The sequence below is a fragment of the Osmerus eperlanus genome, chromosome 9 (genome assembly GCF_963692335.1).
Source record: "Osmerus eperlanus chromosome 9, fOsmEpe2.1, whole genome shotgun sequence".
Lineage (NCBI taxonomy): Eukaryota > Metazoa > Chordata > Actinopteri > Osmeriformes > Osmeridae > Osmerus > Osmerus eperlanus.
The window spans coordinates 6,008,984-6,028,028 of NC_085026.1; the positions used below are offsets into that span (position 1 = coordinate 6,008,984).

Consider the following 19,045-nt stretch of genomic DNA (forward strand, 5'->3'; position numbering starts at 1 on the left):
GCTTCATTTAAGTGCCCTTGTGTCCACAGATGGTCTGAATAAGAAGCAATGTTCACACTTGTAAGTCGGCCATGTGTTGTACTTCAAGATTCAATTTGCTCTTCTTGTCGTCATCATGTCACCATGGATACCCCAGCACAGCTGCTCTCCCTGTTCTTCCCTGTCAAAAACATGGGCATGTACCACACAGATATCCATGCCAGTGGTACCGGTCTTGATCTCTGTCAATATTTAGTCTCCCTTTTCTCCCTCAAATGTTTTATTACACAAACCTATTTAGGAAATGATAACATGAGAAAAATATGTCATTGTTTGTGTTATTTCCACATGGAATTTGACTTAGACCTTTTATTTTTCTGTTGGTTTACCCTTGTCTCTGAAATCATGTGCGATTGGTCAAATAAGTAGTGACAAAAAACAATTACTTACAAATGCACCTAACTGGCTGAAGATGGAATGTTCACAGCAGCCAATTATACCGCTTGAATGATGATCTAGGTAATGCTAAATGGGTTACAGATCATTTTGAATGTGTTAGGGCTGTGATTGGGGTGATTTGTGATTTGATTTGTAAAACCATCACCAAAGAGTTGTGTATCTTGATATGTAGCCCACAGTTTGTGGACATGCACATTGCTAAGAAAGGAACAAATGGTCCTATAGGACCTAGGTGGACTTATATCTGGATTGATGGAACTTAAAGGTGCTTTTTAATTATGGGGGTCAGGTGGCTGAGCGGTTAGGGATTCAGGCTAGTAATCAGAAGTTTACTGGTTCGATTCCTGGCTGTGCCAAATGATGTTGTGTCCTTGGGCAAGGCAGTTCACCCTACTTGCCTTGGGGGAATGTCCCTGTACTTACTGTAAGTTGCTCTGGATAAGAGCGTCTGCTAAATGACTAAATGTAAAATGTAAATAGTACACAGAAGTGCATTCACAAGACCATTGATTAAACCTACTCTGTGGATTTAAAATTGTACAATTCACTCAGATGGTCAAATGCAGTGTAAACTGTTTTCTTTCATTGCTTCTTCCCTTTTTCTTTCTTTCTCTCCCTTCCACTTCCGTTGTCCTGCTGTCTCACCTATTTTTATTTGGTTGTATTTTTGGCTCTCTACTGATAACTGCTTCTACATTGCCTCACTGTTGTCATAGAAATGGTTGGAATTACCATTGGATTCTTAGTCTGCAGCCAGACATTACACACCGGGGGGCAGATAACTAAGCGTGTGAGAGAGAGAGAGAGAGAGAGAGAGAGAGAGAGAGAGAGAGAGAGAGAGAGAGAGAGAGAGAGAGAGAGAGAGAGAGAGGGAGGGAGAGAAGGATAAGGAATGTGTGTGGGACACTGAGGGCACTGACCATTCTACAGAAAAGGAAATAATTTTCACAGTGGCTCTAAATGCCTTACACAGAATAATACTTTTTTTCAATAAATAAAAATTATGAAATATAATGAAACAAAATGAACTGTTATGGATCTTTGTCGGGTTAGCCCTGCAGCCTTGCTTGACTCTGTCACTGATCACTAACTGGTCATTAGCTTTGAGATGAGATCCTTTATAGTACAGACCTGTATATTTTATATGAATTAATGGGTTTCCATGGTAACAGTCTTTTACACATGGACACCCATGCATGGACACACATGCATGGGAAGGAGGGCAGTGTATGCAATTGCAAAGGCCAAAGCTGCGCTTTTTTTCTGACAGTGTGACTGGTCAGTAAACTGAGCAATGTCACATACATTAGTCACAGCAAAACTGTTTGTGTTGTATGATGCAGTAGAATGATCCATTCAACACAAATAGGCAGCTTGTGCCTTTGTTCTAATTACAGTGGTTATAAATCATGTTTCTCTTCTAATGTTGAGGGTTGTGTGTCATGACCACTTGACTACATTACAAAGTGTGGATTGTGTCTGATGTTTAAAAACCTGATATTCAGATTTAATTTATTATTCATCATTATGATGACAGCATGACAAAATATGTACATTTCCTGAACCTCAGAAGTACTGGAAATTCTGCAAATTGATTAGTCATCAATTGATTTGACACCATCTGAACTTTGTGGAGTGGATTGACAAATCCATAGTATTGCATAAGATGATAAATATAGCTCACACTAGGGACCATTAAGGCATCAAGGGACCCCCATCCCTGTGGAAAAAGCAGGCAGGGTACAAGTGTAAGATACATCCTAGATACATCTAGGGGTGGGTCAGATGGCTGAGCGGTTACGGAATTGGGCTATTAATCAGAAGGTTGCCGGTTCGATCGTGCCAAATTACGTTGTGTCCTTGGGCAAGGCACTTCACCCTACTTGCCTTGGGGAAATGTTCCTGTACTTACTGTAAGTCGCTCTGGATAAGAGCGTCTGTTAAATGACTAAATGTAAATGTAGATAAACACAAAACAGTAAACAAGTCAAACCTAATGAAGTGCATACAGGACTTAAAATATCAAAGTGCCATCAGCGAGATACACAAAAAAAATCCAAAGGTTAAATGAAATTGGGAGGAATAGCAAAAATGTTTTCATATCTGTGGTACAGTGAGAAATTTCCCAGTACGTCCTTCCATTTTATGTGGACCAAAAGCAACGATGCAATAAATGCAATATAAAACTATGTGTTTGGCATCCATTGGGGCTCTACAAAGAACAAAACCTAATCTAAATGATTAAGTTCAGCTCAGCTATGAAAATAGTAACTAAAGCCTTAGGCGGCTAGTTAGTGACCTAAATACAAGTTATTGGAGTATCCACACTTCTGTATTTCGGTATGGAATTAAATTAAATAAAAAAAAACTTTTATCCTCTCTCTTTCCCCATTTTTTTCTGAAGGTACTAAACTTACGTTGCCCTTGCTGCTATCCCTCCAATGCTTGAGGGGAGGGGGGGGAAGGGGGGTATGGGCCTGAATACCAGGCTGAATACCAGGCTGAATACCAGGTTGAATACCAGGCTGAATACCAGGCTGACACAGGCGGCAAGGGTAGACACTGGTTTATGCAATTAATTTGAGGGTTCTTGTTGCGGCAATATGCGAAATGATGCAAGCTGTTGTGTGATGGGTGTATTATAAAGGTTTGCCGCAGGGGGCAATAGAAAGCTAAAAATGTGATACTGACACAAATGTTTTCCGACCTGACCGATCCCTGTCCCCGTCTTTGAGCCCATGAACTGGGCAAGAAATAGGAAAATCAACAATGATCTTGCTTAGAATGAAACACATTACTTTCAAACTGATTTGCATTCTTAATGTTAGATTTTTAAGAGAATAGACAATAAAACCTATAGTGACCTCCTATCTTTGAAGCAATGAGAATTCAATTAAATCCATTTAAATTCCATTAAAACTCCTTGAATTTTCATGAAACACATCATGAATTACACAACACATCAAATAATTTCGAGCAAAATGTTCCGAGCTAGCTTTCCACCTTACCGGCACCTGAGACAACAAACGGGTTCTTGAGGCTTTTTTCGTCCTCATGAAAAACTAGGTGCTTCTGAGTTGTTGTACCAGGCAGTTTCATGGAAAAGAAGAAGAATATTAACAGTAGGTTTCTGGCGGAGGAACCCGAGTAATACTAACAATAGCAAAGCGCTTAAGAAATGAATAATCCTGTGCAGCCCAAATTTGGATTAAAATGGCAACTTCATAACGTGCAGAGTAAATCTCAGATTCCAGTAAGGGAACAGTTGGGTGCCCTGAGAGAGGCTTTAGTCATAATCCCTCTGTAATACTTTAAAAAAGAATCACTAAGACACAAAGCACAAAGATGTATCTGTGTGTACTAGAAGATAATCATGTACTTTCTCTAAACAAACATGACAACAGAGTATTGTACTTATCTGACCAAAGCAACTTAATATTCTGTTTGATGTCTATTTCTCTGGATGTAATATAAAATGGGTTGATATGATTTGTTGACATTAAGTGGGTAGGGAGTGGAAGCGGTTTACTCTGTAGTACTATAGCGTGCAGATGGGGATGTGGAAAGTATTTCTTACTCTCTCTCACTTTATCTCTCTGTCTCTCTCTCTCTCTCTCTCTCTCTCTCTCTCTCTCTCTCTCTCTCTCTCTCTCTCTCTCTCTCTCTCTCTCTCTCTCTGCTAATGCTCTAGCACTCAAATACACACAAACGCTGTAGACATACAGATGCTTTGGAGTCCTGAGGCACAGTGAGTATAGCTTGTTTATGTTCTTGTTATTCATATAGTTCCTTGTTCACTAAACTTCAGCGTTTGCTCACTGAATTGTAGGGGTGCAGCATTTTGTTTTTGGCCCTTTCCATATCTTCAGGCATCACAAATATCCAGGAGTCTGGTAAAACCTGCCTGAGGACTGATCAGCTAGATCAGAATCAACACCACCTGTGAGAATATCCAAGCAATTAGAAACACTTGCTTGAATTTCAAACTTTAAATTAATGGTGTTGATAAGTGAAACATTTTATATGTAGAATTTGTTTTTTATATTATGTTTTCAGTGTCATATTAGATAGCTATGCGTTTAGTTTTTTGACTCATCTCTTAGCCAATGGTGTTTACCATTAAATAAAATCAATCTCTGATCTAGTCAAAGTAGGAAAAATACATAAAAAATACCCGATTAGGCTTTTTAAGCTTTAATTCCACAACATAGGGTATAGAATATCTCGTAGAATATCTTGACATTTACCAAGATATTGCAAAATAAACATCAAAATAAACATTTAGGTAAATGTTATCGCAAGTACAGAATTAAAAACTTTAAAGAACTGGAAGAATATCTTCAGTTGGATGTTGAAAGTATTGTCAAGTGACCATTTGAGTTGGCTGCAACTGTATATGTCCTCCAATGTCGCTGACAAGTATTTTCTTTTATTATGTGTGGTATGTAACCATGAATGGCTGAGCTTTAAACATGAACCAATCATGTGTACTTGATTTTGGGTTGTAGTGTTACCCTTTTTAAGATTAGCATGTGTGCATGATTTCAATTGTTTTTCTTCTCAGTTTTCAGCTAAACTAGTACACCAGCTAGCTCCAGGCACACAGTTTGTGGGCAAGACCCTTTAAATTCCTCAACCCCCCCCCACCTACCCACCCACCACCTCATCCCTCCATCATCCATCTGCCAATCCCCATATAAAGCTGTGGCATTGAGAGAATAACATCTGGAGGGAAGCAGCTAAAGCCTTGTAGTGGGGTCAGCAGGGTCTGTGTTGACCCTGGCTGCTGTGACTGCACAAAGGCTTTATTTCCCCTCCATTCATCTGCTTTAATGGATGGATGGATTTGTGGCTGCAAAGACTACTGAATTGCACACTTACGGAAATGCACCATGCGCAGATTCAAGCATGCGCACACTTACACTAATGTACACAACTGTCTGTACAAGCAAGCATGGAAAGACATGCATCCACTCAAACATGCATTTCCACTGGCATGCCCATACACACTATATGCACTTTCTGGATTTCATTTTTTGTTCTGAAAATAGTTCTGAAATCGTATGTTTGTATAATACGCTCTATGCATGCCTTATTTTAATCTACAGTGTCTTTTCAAGAATACAGCCTTTTAATGTATCCATGGTTGTGGGATGTACATTTGCAGCCCTGGCTTCTTGTCTTGGGCTTCACACCAGGACACCTGAACATCTGAAGGTTGGCAGTCGCATTCAGGCTGTAAAACATATGTACATTACTTAGATTGTTAAATAAATGTACTACAGGTATCGATTCAAGTAGGCCTATGACTATATTTTCCTCAAGTTGAGGATGCAGATTGGTGCATCCACTGCGATAGACCTGTTGCTCCACCCGACGACGAGAGCAACCAATTAATGCCTGATTTCCAAATACTTTTAAGACCTATCTGAGGGACACGGTTGACCTGAGCCTGGGAACCAATGACAACATTCATTAATAAAAGATAAATTATCGCTTTCCCTTAAACTTTAGTAGAAATCTTGCCTAGCACCCCCACGGTTCTTAACGTATAATCTGAATATGTGTTTCCTGCAGTGTTGCAGCCATGATGAGTGGCAGAGAGATGGTCCATGTCCCTTCGTCATCCCAGCAGGGTCATCACACTGCCCTCCACAGGGCTGCTAAGGTGGGCAACAGTGAGGCCCTTGCTGCTCTCATTAAGGGGGGCTGCGCTCTGGATCTGCAAGACCGGGTGAGTCCCCATCAGAAAAAGAAGTGGCTCAAATGTAATTCAAATGAAATGTAAAACCCAATAATGTACTTGAGGTGCACTTGATTTAGGTAATGCAGTACAGTCAACTGTCAAATTACAAATCTCCACAATGCAAGATACTGTATAGTCACATAACAAAGATTTGGTTCAACCTTTCTGCCAGGATGGCAACACGGCACTACATGAGGTTTCCTGGCACGGTTTCTCTCAGTGTGTCAAGCTATTGGTCAAAGCTGGAGCCAATATTCACGCTAGAAACAAGGTATTAAACCATACGAATTGTCAAATTGTCAAAACATATATTTCCCTTCTAAAAGTCACGTCCTGCTCCCTCCAACCCACAACCACTTCATCCACATATCGTCCTTACATTTCAGAATTTATGCTGTGAAAAAAACAAGCTCCAAATCTCAAAAGATGTGACCATGTAGCCTATGCACATGCAACTTTTTGTGGACCGACCAACCAGCCTAGCTACCAAGTTGGAGCGAAAAATCGAATTACTGAGTAAAGCTAGTAGTAAAGTAACACACTGACTGCATTAGCATTAGGTACCATTACCATTACAACTAATAGGATTTCCTCATTCAACAATGTTCCCTTTGAGGCAGGGAACATTCCTCTCCACCTGGCATGTCAGAACGCACATGCACAAAGTGCTCGAGTTCTGCTACTGGGGGGGTCCAGACCAGACACCAAGAACAACGTAGGTCTTCTACCATAATGAAATATCACATCTCTGATATTCACTTATCAGTTTTTCCAGACGAACCAAAAGCTGAATATCATTTATAATGTTTTATAAATGATTATTGTCCATGCTTCTGAGTTTACTGGCGAGATGATGACACAATTAAACAGTCTTTCAATCCATTTACTGTAATATGACTTCTGAATTTTGGTTTAAGGTGGGTGACACCTGTTTACACGTGGCAGCACGCTACAACCACCTGGCCATAGGGAAGATTCTCCTGGGTGCCTTATGCTATGTGGCAGAGAAAAATCAGGTGGGCTACAAAATGGTATGCACTGGAAAGTGTTTGCACTTAGCCATCACATAGCCTGTTAAAAAGGCATGGGATGGGGGCCTGCAACCACCATTAATTCCCTTTTTTCAAGACAATTAAGGTCATTTTACACAAATATTATAATGGCTTTGTGCCAAAAATCCAAACAGTGGATTTGGGGTAATTTTCTACTCATGAACAGGATAATAGATTGATGTATGAGAGGGTTATTCACTCAGTTTAGAATGTATTACTAGAGCCAAAGCAAATAAAGTGAATTACTGTAATCTGTCTTTTGTGGACGAAATCAGTGGGCAACCAGGAACAACCTAGACTTTCAAATGACCTTGATCTTGCCTGCAGGTAGGGGACACAGCTCTCCATGTTGCTGCTGCTTTGAACCACAAGGACACTGTTCAGCTTTTACTGGAAGCTGGCACAGACGGCAATGTTAGAAATAATGTAAGTAGGCCTATTCCCTTTCCAGTCCAAAATAATCCTAAACGTTTTGTTATTTACCTAAGGAATAGTACTGGCTGCTTAAGCAATGACTTGGAAATGTGATGAAGCTACAATAATTTACAAAGAGAGCACCAGTATTATGCGTTTGTTGGATGTTGCTTAAAGGCAGGCAAAACTGCTCTGGACAAGGCTAGAGACCAGAACCATAGAGAAGTAACTCTCCTACTGGCAAGAGCTCCTCAGGTTAGTATCACATAGGACTCCCTTGGACATCAGCAATCATTACAGTAACCTATTAGTGAGGTGTCACATATCAACATTTGTTTTGTTTTTTTGTTTTAAATATTCTACAGAGGGCCCTTAAAACATTTTCACACAATTTGAAATACTCTACGAACTGTGCACTTCTGGTGCTAGATGTGCTCTACTTACTGTGTGCACCATTTGTATGTTGCTTTGGATAAAAGCACCTGCTTAATGAATGAAAATAAATCTAAGATAAAGAGACCCAGGAAAAAAAAATCTTAGTGCAATACCTACTAAATGAAACAATCCTACTATTGCACAGTATGGTCGAACTTGGGGGAATTGAGGAAGGTGTTTGTGATAGGTTGTGTATTGATGTGTGTGGCTGTGGCTGTGTTTAATTTTGTAAAACATAATTTCTATGAAGGACAAAGCTCTCTTATCAATGTACGGATCAATGAACAGTGTCTGAATATCTTCTTTAGACCTATTTTGTACCTTCCCCATGCACCTTATGCAAGGTAGGACAAGTGATCTGTAGCTTGCTGTGGTTCCACCTGCTATGTAACGGTGGTGTCCAGGTTCACCGCTTCACAAGAGGGAGAACAGTGAGGAAGAGGAGGGAGGGGTTGAAGGCTGAACGCAGAACCCAGTCTGCCACCCGTGTCGAAATACTACCAAACAAGGTATCAAGAAATAACATTTTTTTACGCTTAATGTCATGCGATTAATGTCAGGGAAAGCCTACACAATTCTGAAAATATGTATTATGGACACACAAAGAATCACCCAATGTCCATGTGCGTTGACTGACCAGGATAGTGGATCCTTGGCTGAGGACTCTCACAGTAGTGAATGTGTGGTCAGCAGAGCGGTGATCAAATCGGGTCTTCATCCACTCCAGCATTACCACAAAGCCTCTGCAGCCCCTGCTAGTCCTCACAGCAGGCGGAGACGGAGGAAGCATCTTAGAGAACTGGTGGGTGTTGATCCAGACATCCAGGTCATCTAACATACTATCCCCACACCCTATATATAATGAAGCCTTGGGGTGTTTGTGAAGTGTTTAAAAAGTGTTTTTCGTTGTATTTCAATAGATGGTGTTTCTTCAACGATATATTTGACATGCACTGGTATAAAGGTCCACGTGGCAATCTTCAAATTGCAAAATAATTAATTGAAATTTGAAGAAAAAAATATTTTTTCCATTTGGGGGCATGACGGGGTTCAGATTGATTAGCATCTAGCCCCTCTCCCCGCCATACAACCAATCATTGTTTGTGTGGCTCTGCGGTTAACTAAGCGCTTATAGATTTTGGAGCTGGTGCATGTGTGCGTATGCGGCCAAAAGACCAGCACATGTCAGGTATTGGTGGCTGAGCGGTTAGGGAATCGAGCTAGTAATCTGAAGGTTGCCAGTTCGATTCCCGGCCGTGCAAAATGACATTGTGTCCTTGGGCAAGGAACTTCACCCTACTTGCCTCGGGGGGAATGTCCCTGTACTTACTGTAAGTCGCTCTGGATAAGAGCGTCTGCTAAATGTAAATGACTTTACTCAAAGTATTTTCCTCTTTTGTTGTGCCTTTTCTTTTCTCCAAAGATAATGGGTTTCTAATATGTCCTAAATAGATACTTGAATGTTTTAGGTATCTGATGAGGGCTCTCCCAAAAGACGTGAGAACACACAAACACAAATCCACAGGCGGAATAAGTTGAGTGATGATGAAGCTCCCCTGCCTCCAGGCAATACAGCCTATCAGCTGTATACACTCTACCGCGACAAGGACGGCAATATCCGACAGGTCAGTACAACATTTTAATCATAAGGATATTGAACCTGTAACAGTACATCGACTGATTTGATAAATTTACTATGTATCTACTTTATCTACTACTTACCAAATGTAATGTACTTCAATCCGACTGATTCTTACCTAGCTTGGAAAGAATACAATTAAAATAACGTTGAAGATGTTTATGACGATAATGATTCTGATGATGATGTCCCATGGTGATGATCAGGCCCCTGCTGATGGTTGTCACTGTGAGCCCATGATCAAAAAGCTGGAGGTCCAGCTCAAGGCCACCAAAAAGGAAATGAGGTCGCACATCCTGACTGTGCAGGAGCAGGTGGAATGCAGGCTGGGTAGGATGGACAGCAAGTGTAAACACCAAGTACGTCTAACACAGCAAAGCCATTTACACTTGAAAATATTGTGTGTGTGTGTGTTTGTGTGTGTGTGTGTGTTTGTGTGTGTAAAAAAAACTATCTCCATGATCAAGAAAAAGTTTTAAAAAAATACTTTTTTTTTCAACTTGTCAACAGGTCAATGTTTAGCATAATGGATATACATTTTTTACAGCGTTTCGTGTGAAGTTGTTTTGCATAATTGGTCTGTTCTCTGATAATCAGATTCAAGTTCTAGACATGCTGATCCAAGAGAGAGTGGCGGCAGAGAGGATGGGTACCATGTTCAGGATGGACCAGAGGGCTGCTGGGAGGGTGGAGGCAGACAGGAGACAGGTAGGAGGAAAACAGGAGACACATCTGGTTTTCAATGACGCATGTAGTCCTTCTTGCAAACATATTTACAGTATGTTAGCATTTTAATCTGTCTCTTAATACATATTTTCGGACTCACAGATTTGTTATTGAAGAGCTGGAAGAACAATATGACATTATAATTTCATAATATTTATTTTTTGACTTCTCTCCTGTAAAACAGTGAGTCAAAATTCAGAACAAAATGCTGTTAGAATTCCAAAAAGACCATTTCAAAATGTTCACACATCCACTACTTGTCTTTCCTTCACCCTCAAGCAGGTATCTGTGAGCCAGGAACTGAAGAGTTGGTGCATGACAAAGATCCACGATATTGATCGTCATGCACCAGGGGACCCACAGTACAACAAATTACTCACCTCTCCGTCCGTGGACCAATCACTGACTGACCAGGACCCAGAGTCCCTCCCCCTGCTCCCCGTCTTTTCTGGGGAGAGTAGCAGCTCATTGGCCACATACGTCAACCTGCTCCCATATCAATCTGGCTCCAACATTCACAACGCATCTCTCAGCCCTGACTCTGAAACAGTGTCAAGAAGCAAGTACTTTGAGGTGAAGCTAGACAGGTCACCAGGTTTGTAAAATGTTCAAAATAAAATTTCAGTTTCAAAGTTGACATCATTTTGAAGTTTGTTCATGTTCAGTCGATCTCCTCATCGCATCTTCCCATTCTAGACGACTACGAGAACACAGCTGTTCTCTCTCAGCACCACCTCCACCAGTCACGTCTCCTCCTGAGCTCCACTGACCCCCAGTGGTCGCATCAGGAATTGCAGCACTACCCCATGGCGGGGGCTATTGTTGGGCAGAACAGGGAGGACTGTTCCAGCAGTGTCAGCAGCAGTCTGTCAGTTACCAGTGACTGGGACCGGGACCACCAGGGCCTTGAGCACCAGGGCTACAGCTGGCACCACAAGAGGCACCTGAGGGACCCGATCAGGACCCGTGGCATGGCAGCAGGGCCTCGAGCCAGGACCAGGACCCTGGAGTTCTTTGGGGATCGACCACCTGAACCCACTTTCAGCCAGGAGAGGAGTAATTTGCATGCTGTAGAGGTAAGTGGTATCATCTAGTTAAGTGCATTCTGTTTGGGGGATTTAGTTTGCTTGTATTGAAGCCAAGGTTTGGTTAAGCAGTGTTGTTGGGTCTGGGAGAATGGAAGTGTCATCAACACTTCAACACATCAAAATATGTTTATAAAAAAAATAAAAAAATACATTCTAATGAAATAGTTTCAAAATGACAGATACTTGCTGCCTCTGTGGGTGCAGGTGACCCAGCGTTTCTTTGAGACAGTGTCAACCCAGCTGGAGTGCTGGTATGAGAGGAAGATCCAGGAGTCCAAGCAGCAAGCCGACATCCAAGCACAGCAGGACAGGTCGCAGCTGATTCAACGAATCAACAGCCTGGAGGAGGAGCTCCAGCAGCTTAGGGCCAATAGCAGCCCAGAGAATTGATGCAAACCTGGGCTAACCTTTGAACAGTTTCTACGGCAACAGTTTCCCCTGAGGGGGTGGGGGTGGGCGGGGGGGCTGGGGTTGACTAATTGAGTCCCAAAGGCAGCTCTCTCGTGCCCAAGCACATTTGGCAGCATGCATCAAATTAGATCCCTCGGTGCAGAATGGTATGGATCCGTAATGATCTGTCTATATCTGTAATGATTTCATGTCAGCCCCTCTCACCCTCCCCTTTACGTCTGTCTCCATTCTCTTGTATTGTCGCTCTCTCTTTGTCTCCCTCTATCCTGCTCACTCCCCATCTCCATCTCTGCCTAGTTCCCTGTTTAAAGGGCTTCATGAATCTCTATTGGCCAGCGTAGGAGGATTCCACTTCATACCATTCACTTGTCTCTGGAATGAATTTATTCTTTATGATTGGGAAATTTGGGAGGATATCAGTGTATAATGTGACATTCCCTTTGTAATTTATTTTGTTTTAATTTATGTTTTGCTGTACAAACTAAAAACATCCAAGTAATTAGCTTTTGTCTAACTATATTTGTTCTGAAATAACAACTTAATATATATATATATATTTTTTAATGATAATAAGTTACTATTATTGTTATTAGTAGTAGTAGCAATTAATCAATTAAGATTGATTCATTGATTATATGGCATTTCACAATGGTGTATTGTAAGAACTGCATGCAAGAGGTTAAGTTAGCTGTGAGGCTATGAACGGGTATCAGTGTGCTTGGAGTGAGGAGGATGGGGTTGAGGAGTGAGGAGGGGGGGTTGAGGAGTGAGGAGGAGGGGGTTGAGGAGTGAGGAGGAGGGGGTTGAGGAGTGAGGAGGGGGGGGTTGAGGAGTGAGGAGGAGGGGGTTGAGGAGTGAGGAGGAGGGGGTTGAGGAGTGAGGAGGAGGGGGTTGAGGAGTGAGGAGGAGGGGGTTGAGGAGTGAGGAGGAGGGGGTTGAGGAGTGAGGAGGGGGGGGTTGAGGAGTGAGGAGGAGGGGGTTGAGGAGTGAGGAGGAGGGGGTTGAGGAGTGAGGAGGGGGGGGTTGAGGAGTGAGGAGGAGGGGGTTGAGGAGTGAGGAGGAGGGGGTTGAGGAGTGAGGAGGAGGGGGTTGAGGAGGTTGTATTAGGGTCCTGTTAGACGCATCATGAAAATAAAACAGATAAAAAATACAGTGAAATCCAAATGTCTGACCTTTAGTTTCTTGTCATTTCAATACTTTCTGTCTATAAGTCAAACATAGCTAGGTTACTAATTAGTGGTAAAACAGGATGATTAAACTAAAATTAAATATGAATATGAAAACATTATTTTAATAAACAAGGACCTTCAGCAGTCAATCCGATCTCAACGTCATTCAATTCAAAAGAGGAACAAAATCAGTGTCCTGTCAATCAGGGATTCATTAGATCACAGTGTGCTGGAGAAGGCGGATTGTAAACAAGGACATGGACAAGATAGAGAAGCATTTCCCAGCCAATGGTTAAGCACTTGTTGAACCCCCAGTTATGTAACACGTGACCCTGGTGTGACATCTGGCATTTGCTGCCGCAGCTTCTGCAAGGGAAAATCAAATCAATCTCCTATCGACTTTGTCAGTGTGCGGTGGAAACCTAATTAAATGCCCTCAGGCTCAACTGGTTATTTTCTGCAAGCCAAGCCAACTCAAATCAACTGCTATTATGTACTATTACTGTTTACAATGTTTCTAAGTGGGTTTGGGGGCTGATTTGAGAGGGGCAGCTCCGCATCAAAGTATTATTAGGGTATGTGATCCTTAAATGTCCTCTTCATGCCTGTGTCAGTGGCAAAATTGAATTCCACTTCACCCATGGAGAAGAACAAGAGTTACAAATGAGTACATTTGTTTGTGAATGCCGGCAATTGTCGCCAAATCCCACACTCCAAAAATGTGCGTACGCATGGGTCAGAGTTTGTGTGGAGGACCGCACATACTCCCGTCAAGTTTGTTTTTTTATAAATCACAACCCGGTGATTAATCGAGATGGAGACTGGTTTATTCGATTACAGTGACAGAGCTCTAGAAATTTGGAAAATGCCTGCGCAAAGCTGAAAACTGAATACAGTGTACTAGTAGACTAGGCAGATGATTTGGAAAATCGTTTATGCAGGTCCATTTGAAGTAGGTCGGTATCCCAGAGAAGATGGAAGGCTTGGACCCGGTCAAGTTTATGTCGGAGTTATGTACTGACCTTTTGAGGGTAGAGTTCTCCCCTATACTGATGAAACTTGACCACACCCACAAGCTGGGGAGAGCAAACTCCACAGGTGGAAATCATATCAGATCCTAAGCCTTCATTGTGCTTTTTCACTACTACCAGGATACGAAACACATCTTCGAGAAGAGAAGGGAGGATTTCACATGCACAAGATTCCTCTCTACATTGACTTAGGTGTGTGCCTGGCCTGGAGACACAAAGCCCTCAACAATGTCAAAGTCAAACTATACAGAAGGAATATTCACTTTGGGCTTTTCCACCCTGCTTGCCTGTAAGTGAATCTGGACAGGCAACACTCTACTTGAACTCCTCTACTTCTACTTGGGAGTCTCATTTTATAAATATGACAGGGCGTGCTATTTGCTACCTTCCTAGCCCAGGTCCCTGGCCCCTGAAACCACTCCCTGCTGCCACTCCTCAAACCTTTTAGTGCTGTCCACTTAAGATATGGATACAGTTCCGCCGTCACTTTAAGTTTTACTCAGCGCCATGTTTGGGGAAATAACCACGTATTTACTCCCTCCATTTTGGACTCTCAGACTTTCACCTGAGAAGTCTTTAGTGAGATGTGGAACTGGTTCTTCATCATTCTGTGCTCGACTCAGTTTGATCCAGCTAAAAGTGGTCCACAAAGCCCACTTCAGTAAATCTAAACTGCATGTAATTGACCCTCATTCTGTCTTAGATTTTTTGTGTATTCTCAATGTTATTAGTTTACAGCCTTGCCCTTTCCTGGCTATTTTCTGGGTGCCAATAGAGCCCCTTGCATTTCCAACAAGGTTGACTTTACTGCTTTCACAACACTTCTAGCCAGGCAAAGAATACTCCTAACCTGGAAATTGTCCACTTCACCTCCACTATTGGCCTAGCTGCAAGATGTGATGTTGATTTTGCATCTAGAAAATACAAAGTTTAACTTAGAGGGTCTCGAGCTCTTAAGGAAAAGTGTCTACCTTTGTTTCTTGTTTTAATGGTTTATTTGTTCTCCCTCTGGACTGATTGCCTATGATCACGACATTATCGACCTGCAGCAGGCCCCTGACCTACAGTAGGTACTCTTTAACCCCATGGCCCAATGTATCTTGCTCACTCCGTTAGTACCTTGTAATTCAGTAACTTAGTAAAAAAATAAACTCAAAATGTCATTTGTTTGCTTACGCTTTTCCCAAATTATTATTTTTCAAACAAAGATCAGGATCGTTGTGAACCTAATGAATGAAGAGTACCCCTGAAAGATTCAAAAAGTAAGGAGGCTTTACTTTCGTTCTCACACACACACACACACACACACACACACATACACACACACACACACACACACACACACACACACACACACACACACACACACACATGGCACATCACTGACATTCCAAAGTAACAATAACCCCCAATGCCACAAACTATGACATCGTACGTGACTCATTGAAACACTATCTGCCTTTCTAGAGTCTACATTAGATTAATCAGTTATGATGGCAACTTGTACTTACATAATATGGTTTCTCCGTTTTCAAAATCTGTACCCTCCCTCCCGATTGGAAGGCACACTCTTATGTATACAGGTTGTCAGAGGAGGACATTATGAGAAAGAAAAGCAATATTCTCCTCTTCCAGTGAGTGGGGTATTGATGGGCATTCAGCCATGTTGGCATTGTGGGTACATTGAAAGGGGGTTGGACAGGGCTGAACAATAGCCTGGCAAGATGTGCCATGGGGCATTGTCCCGTTGGTGACAGATCAATGGTCACATCCTGTGAACCATGCATGCAACGACACGAGAGAGTACTCGCACTGAGCGGCAGACATCTGAACAGGAGACAGCTATGTGTGTTTGGGACTGGTGCAAAAAGGGAACACAATCTCCCAGCTTTTCCATGGGCTAACCAATTTGAGTCAAAGGTGATTTTGGGGATGGTTTTGTTAAGGTAATAATGCTTTTTTACATCTCCAGTGGACTGTAGCCATACCATTGACATGTAAGTGTAGTTTTAATTTTTCATTTGAAATTGCAACATTGCATGGCTTACATGATGTAGTGACACGTAATACAGAATACATTTGAACAAATTAGACAATTCTAACACAAACTACACAAATCAGTCATGAACACATCTCACTCAAATGACAAATTAACCAATAGTGACGGCATTCTTAATTAAAATTATGGAAACTAAAACAAAACAACAGAAAGCATGAAGGCCTCCCTACCTTCTGGCTTTATATGCTAAAATAAGAGAAAACATTTGAAATAAGATGCTCATAAACAGACAAGTAATATGTGTTGATATAAAGAAAGTGTGTCGAAATATAAGGAATTCTTCCCGGGTTTTGTTTCCCCGTCCAGCCCAGGGGCATGTGGCAGTAAGAGTTGAAGCAGAGAGAAAGCCATCGTGCATACAGCTTCTGCCTGTGACCATGGGTGACTGGAACCTGCTGGGCAGCATCCTCGAGGAGGTCCATATCCACTCCACCATCGTGGGCAAGATATGGCTCACCATCCTCTTCATCTTCCGCATGCTGGTCCTGGGGGTGGCCGCCGAGGACGTTTGGGATGACGAGCAGGCCGAGTTTGTCTGCAACACCGATCAACCGGGCTGCAAGACGGTGTGCTACGACCAAGCCTTCCCCATCTCTCTCATCCGCTTCTGGGTCCTGCAAGTCATCTTTGTGTCCGCACCGTCTCTGGTCTACATGGGCCACGCCCTCTACCGCATCCGCGCCCTGGAGAAGGAACGCCATAGGCGGAAGGCCCAGCTAAGGGACGAGCTCGGGGAGACGGCGCTGGACGAGCATAAGCGCGTCGAGAAGGAGCTGAAGAGGCTGGAGGAGCACAAGAGGGTGAAGAAGGCTCCGCTGAGAGGGTCTCTGCTCAGAACGTACATCATGCATATCTTAACACGCTCGGTGGTGGAGGTGGGCTTCATTATGGGCCAGTATATCCTCTACGGTGTCCGCCTGGAGCCACTGCACAAATGTGAGAGGTTCCCTTGCCCCAACAGTGTGGACTGCTATGTCTCCAGGCCGACGGAGAAGACCGTGTTCATGGTCTTCATGTTTGTCATCGCCGCAGTTTCTCTGTTCCTCAACGTCATGGAGATCTCCTACCTGGGCATGAAGAAGATTAAGCAGACATTGAATGGGCAGAATTATGCAGACGAGGACAGTTTGATCTACAAGCCCAAGAAGAAAGCCACCATACAGCAACTCTGTGTGATGAGGAACCTCTCACCTCACAACGGGCCACATACGCAGATCTTCAAAGTGATCCCCGAGGAGGAACTGGACACCCCTTCACACTATAACGCTGGGCCCAAAGCTAACCATGAAGAGCCAAGGCACAACAGCGTGGCACAGACCGGGCACTATCTCACCAACTGTGTCAACATTCAGCCAAGACAGCAGCAACGCCGGCCCAACCAAGACTGCACATTTCAGGATGTGGAGCCCCTCCCCACCACTATCATCACAAACTTAAACAACCACCACCCTCCAGCCTGGGTTGGAGTACCTGCAACTGGGGAAACTGGGCCCAAAATAAAGATCCACGAAGACCACCACCAGCAGGAGTACTATCAGCGTAACCACATGGAGCCACCAGTGATCAACACCATGATCCACAGACCCAGTCTGGCTATCAGGGACCTGGAAGAGGAGGAGAGGAGGGCATCCATGGCCAGCGATTACCTCTTCCCCAACCCCAGGAAAGCCAGCTTCATGGCCAGGATGCCCTCAGACAGCATGTCCACCATCAGTGGCTCCAGCAGCCCCTCAATGCGAAGTTCCGATGAGTCCGAGCTGGGGTCCTTGGGGAAGGGAGACATGCCCATGATGCCCCCTCCTGGAGGGAGAAGAATGTCAATGGCAAGTACAGCTGAGAGACAGGCAGCCTCTGACCTGATCGTTTGGATGATGAGCCTCTCATTACATTGTATGATGTTAGCTGACACAACATGGATCAAAATGACTGGTGACAAGCATGTTAGTTGTATACAGAGAGTAAAGAGAAAATAAGAAATAAAACCAGACCAATCAACAAAAAAAATTATAAGGGTGGGTAGTATAGGCATTTAGCAATAAAACTGACTGCATTGGTTTTCTTTTTGTAAATACTGATTTTTACCTCAGGGTTGCAGTTAAGGATTAAGCTTATCATAGTAACTAAGAACCCATGACCAAGCAGGATCGAATGTTAAAGATTGGGGTTACCGTATATCATTTTGCCCAAAAAAGCTCTAGTTAAAAACAAAATATATTAATGCAGCACTTACTGCATGTCAGAGATACATAAGAGGTAGTTTTGCAAATGGTATTCGCTAATGACTAATTTGATACTATTATCTGTCTCTTTCAGAGTGTATTTTTGGACATCTCTTCCATCATGAAAAAGTGAAGTGGAAAACCAAACCCCAACTGAACATGATAGAAGAATCACTCACTGGTGGTGCTACGGTGAACAAGAGAAGAGATATCAATGACATAACATGCTCATTTGATTGATCTCTCTCTCCATGCCCCACTGGGCGAAAAACAGTCAAGCATCACAAGCCTTTAGGCTTCAGGCTAGGGAGGTACTGATTCCGCTGTTGTATCTTTCAAATGGAAGCACCTTATAACGCCCACAATCTAAAAACAAGAGGTAAAAAAAGGATCATGCACATCAAGGGAACATTTTTACCTGTCATTTTCATGATATAGAATGAATGTTAGTGATGGAAGAACATGAATAGTGACATCTCTGGGGAATTTTTTACATCCTCATTTGGAGCATGGACTTTTATAAACTGATATACCACACTTATATCAGTCAAAGATGCATACTGGGAGAGGAGAAATGGTTACGGTACGAAAAAACTGGTTGTTTGTAATGAATAAAAT

General features: G+C 42.7%; 2 protein-coding genes across 2 annotated transcripts; both read left to right on the forward strand.

The window, feature by feature from the left end:
• Positions 1–123: 123 nt before the first annotated feature.
• On the forward strand, positions 124–11,971 carry ankrd6a (ankyrin repeat domain 6a). Its single transcript, XM_062469524.1, has 16 exons — positions 124–205; positions 4,308–4,380; positions 6,016–6,172; positions 6,357–6,455; positions 6,801–6,899; positions 7,102–7,200; positions 7,564–7,662; positions 7,828–7,905; positions 8,490–8,594; positions 8,726–8,887; positions 9,555–9,710; positions 9,931–10,083; positions 10,322–10,432; positions 10,730–11,045; positions 11,147–11,526; positions 11,743–11,971. Exons 1-16 carry the CDS (start codon positions 124–126, stop codon positions 11,926–11,928), a joined length of 2,355 nt encoding a protein of 784 aa, XP_062325508.1. The 3' UTR covers positions 11,929–11,971.
• A 3,970-nt stretch (positions 11,972–15,941) lies between these two features.
• On the forward strand, positions 15,942–18,560 carry LOC134026637 (gap junction alpha-5 protein-like). Its single transcript, XM_062469525.1, has 3 exons — positions 15,942–16,146; positions 16,515–18,031; positions 18,522–18,560. Exons 2-3 carry the CDS (start codon positions 16,586–16,588, stop codon positions 18,558–18,560), a joined length of 1,485 nt encoding a protein of 494 aa, XP_062325509.1. The 5' UTR covers positions 15,942–16,146; positions 16,515–16,585.
• The last annotated feature ends 485 nt before the right edge of the window (positions 18,561–19,045 follow it).

Bases quoted from the DNA above. Each gene is read 5' to 3' on its own strand.
- ankrd6a (XM_062469524.1), top strand. From the start codon at position 124: ATGGATACCCCAGCACAGCTGCTCTCCCTGTTCTTCCCTGTCAAAAAC. The intron at 6,173-6,356 runs GTGAGTCCCCAT...CCTTTCTGCCAG, and splicing joins CTCTGGATCTGCAAGACCGG to GATGGCAACACGGCACTACA. The intron at 7,663-7,827 runs GTAAGTAGGCCT...TGTTGCTTAAAG, and splicing joins ACGGCAATGTTAGAAATAAT to GCAGGCAAAACTGCTCTGGA.
- LOC134026637 (XM_062469525.1), top strand. From the start codon at position 16,586: ATGGGTGACTGGAACCTGCTGGGCAGCATCCTCGAGGAGGTCCATATC. The intron at 18,032-18,521 runs GCAAGTACAGCT...TGTCTCTTTCAG, and splicing joins GAGGGAGAAGAATGTCAATG to AGTGTATTTTTGGACATCTC.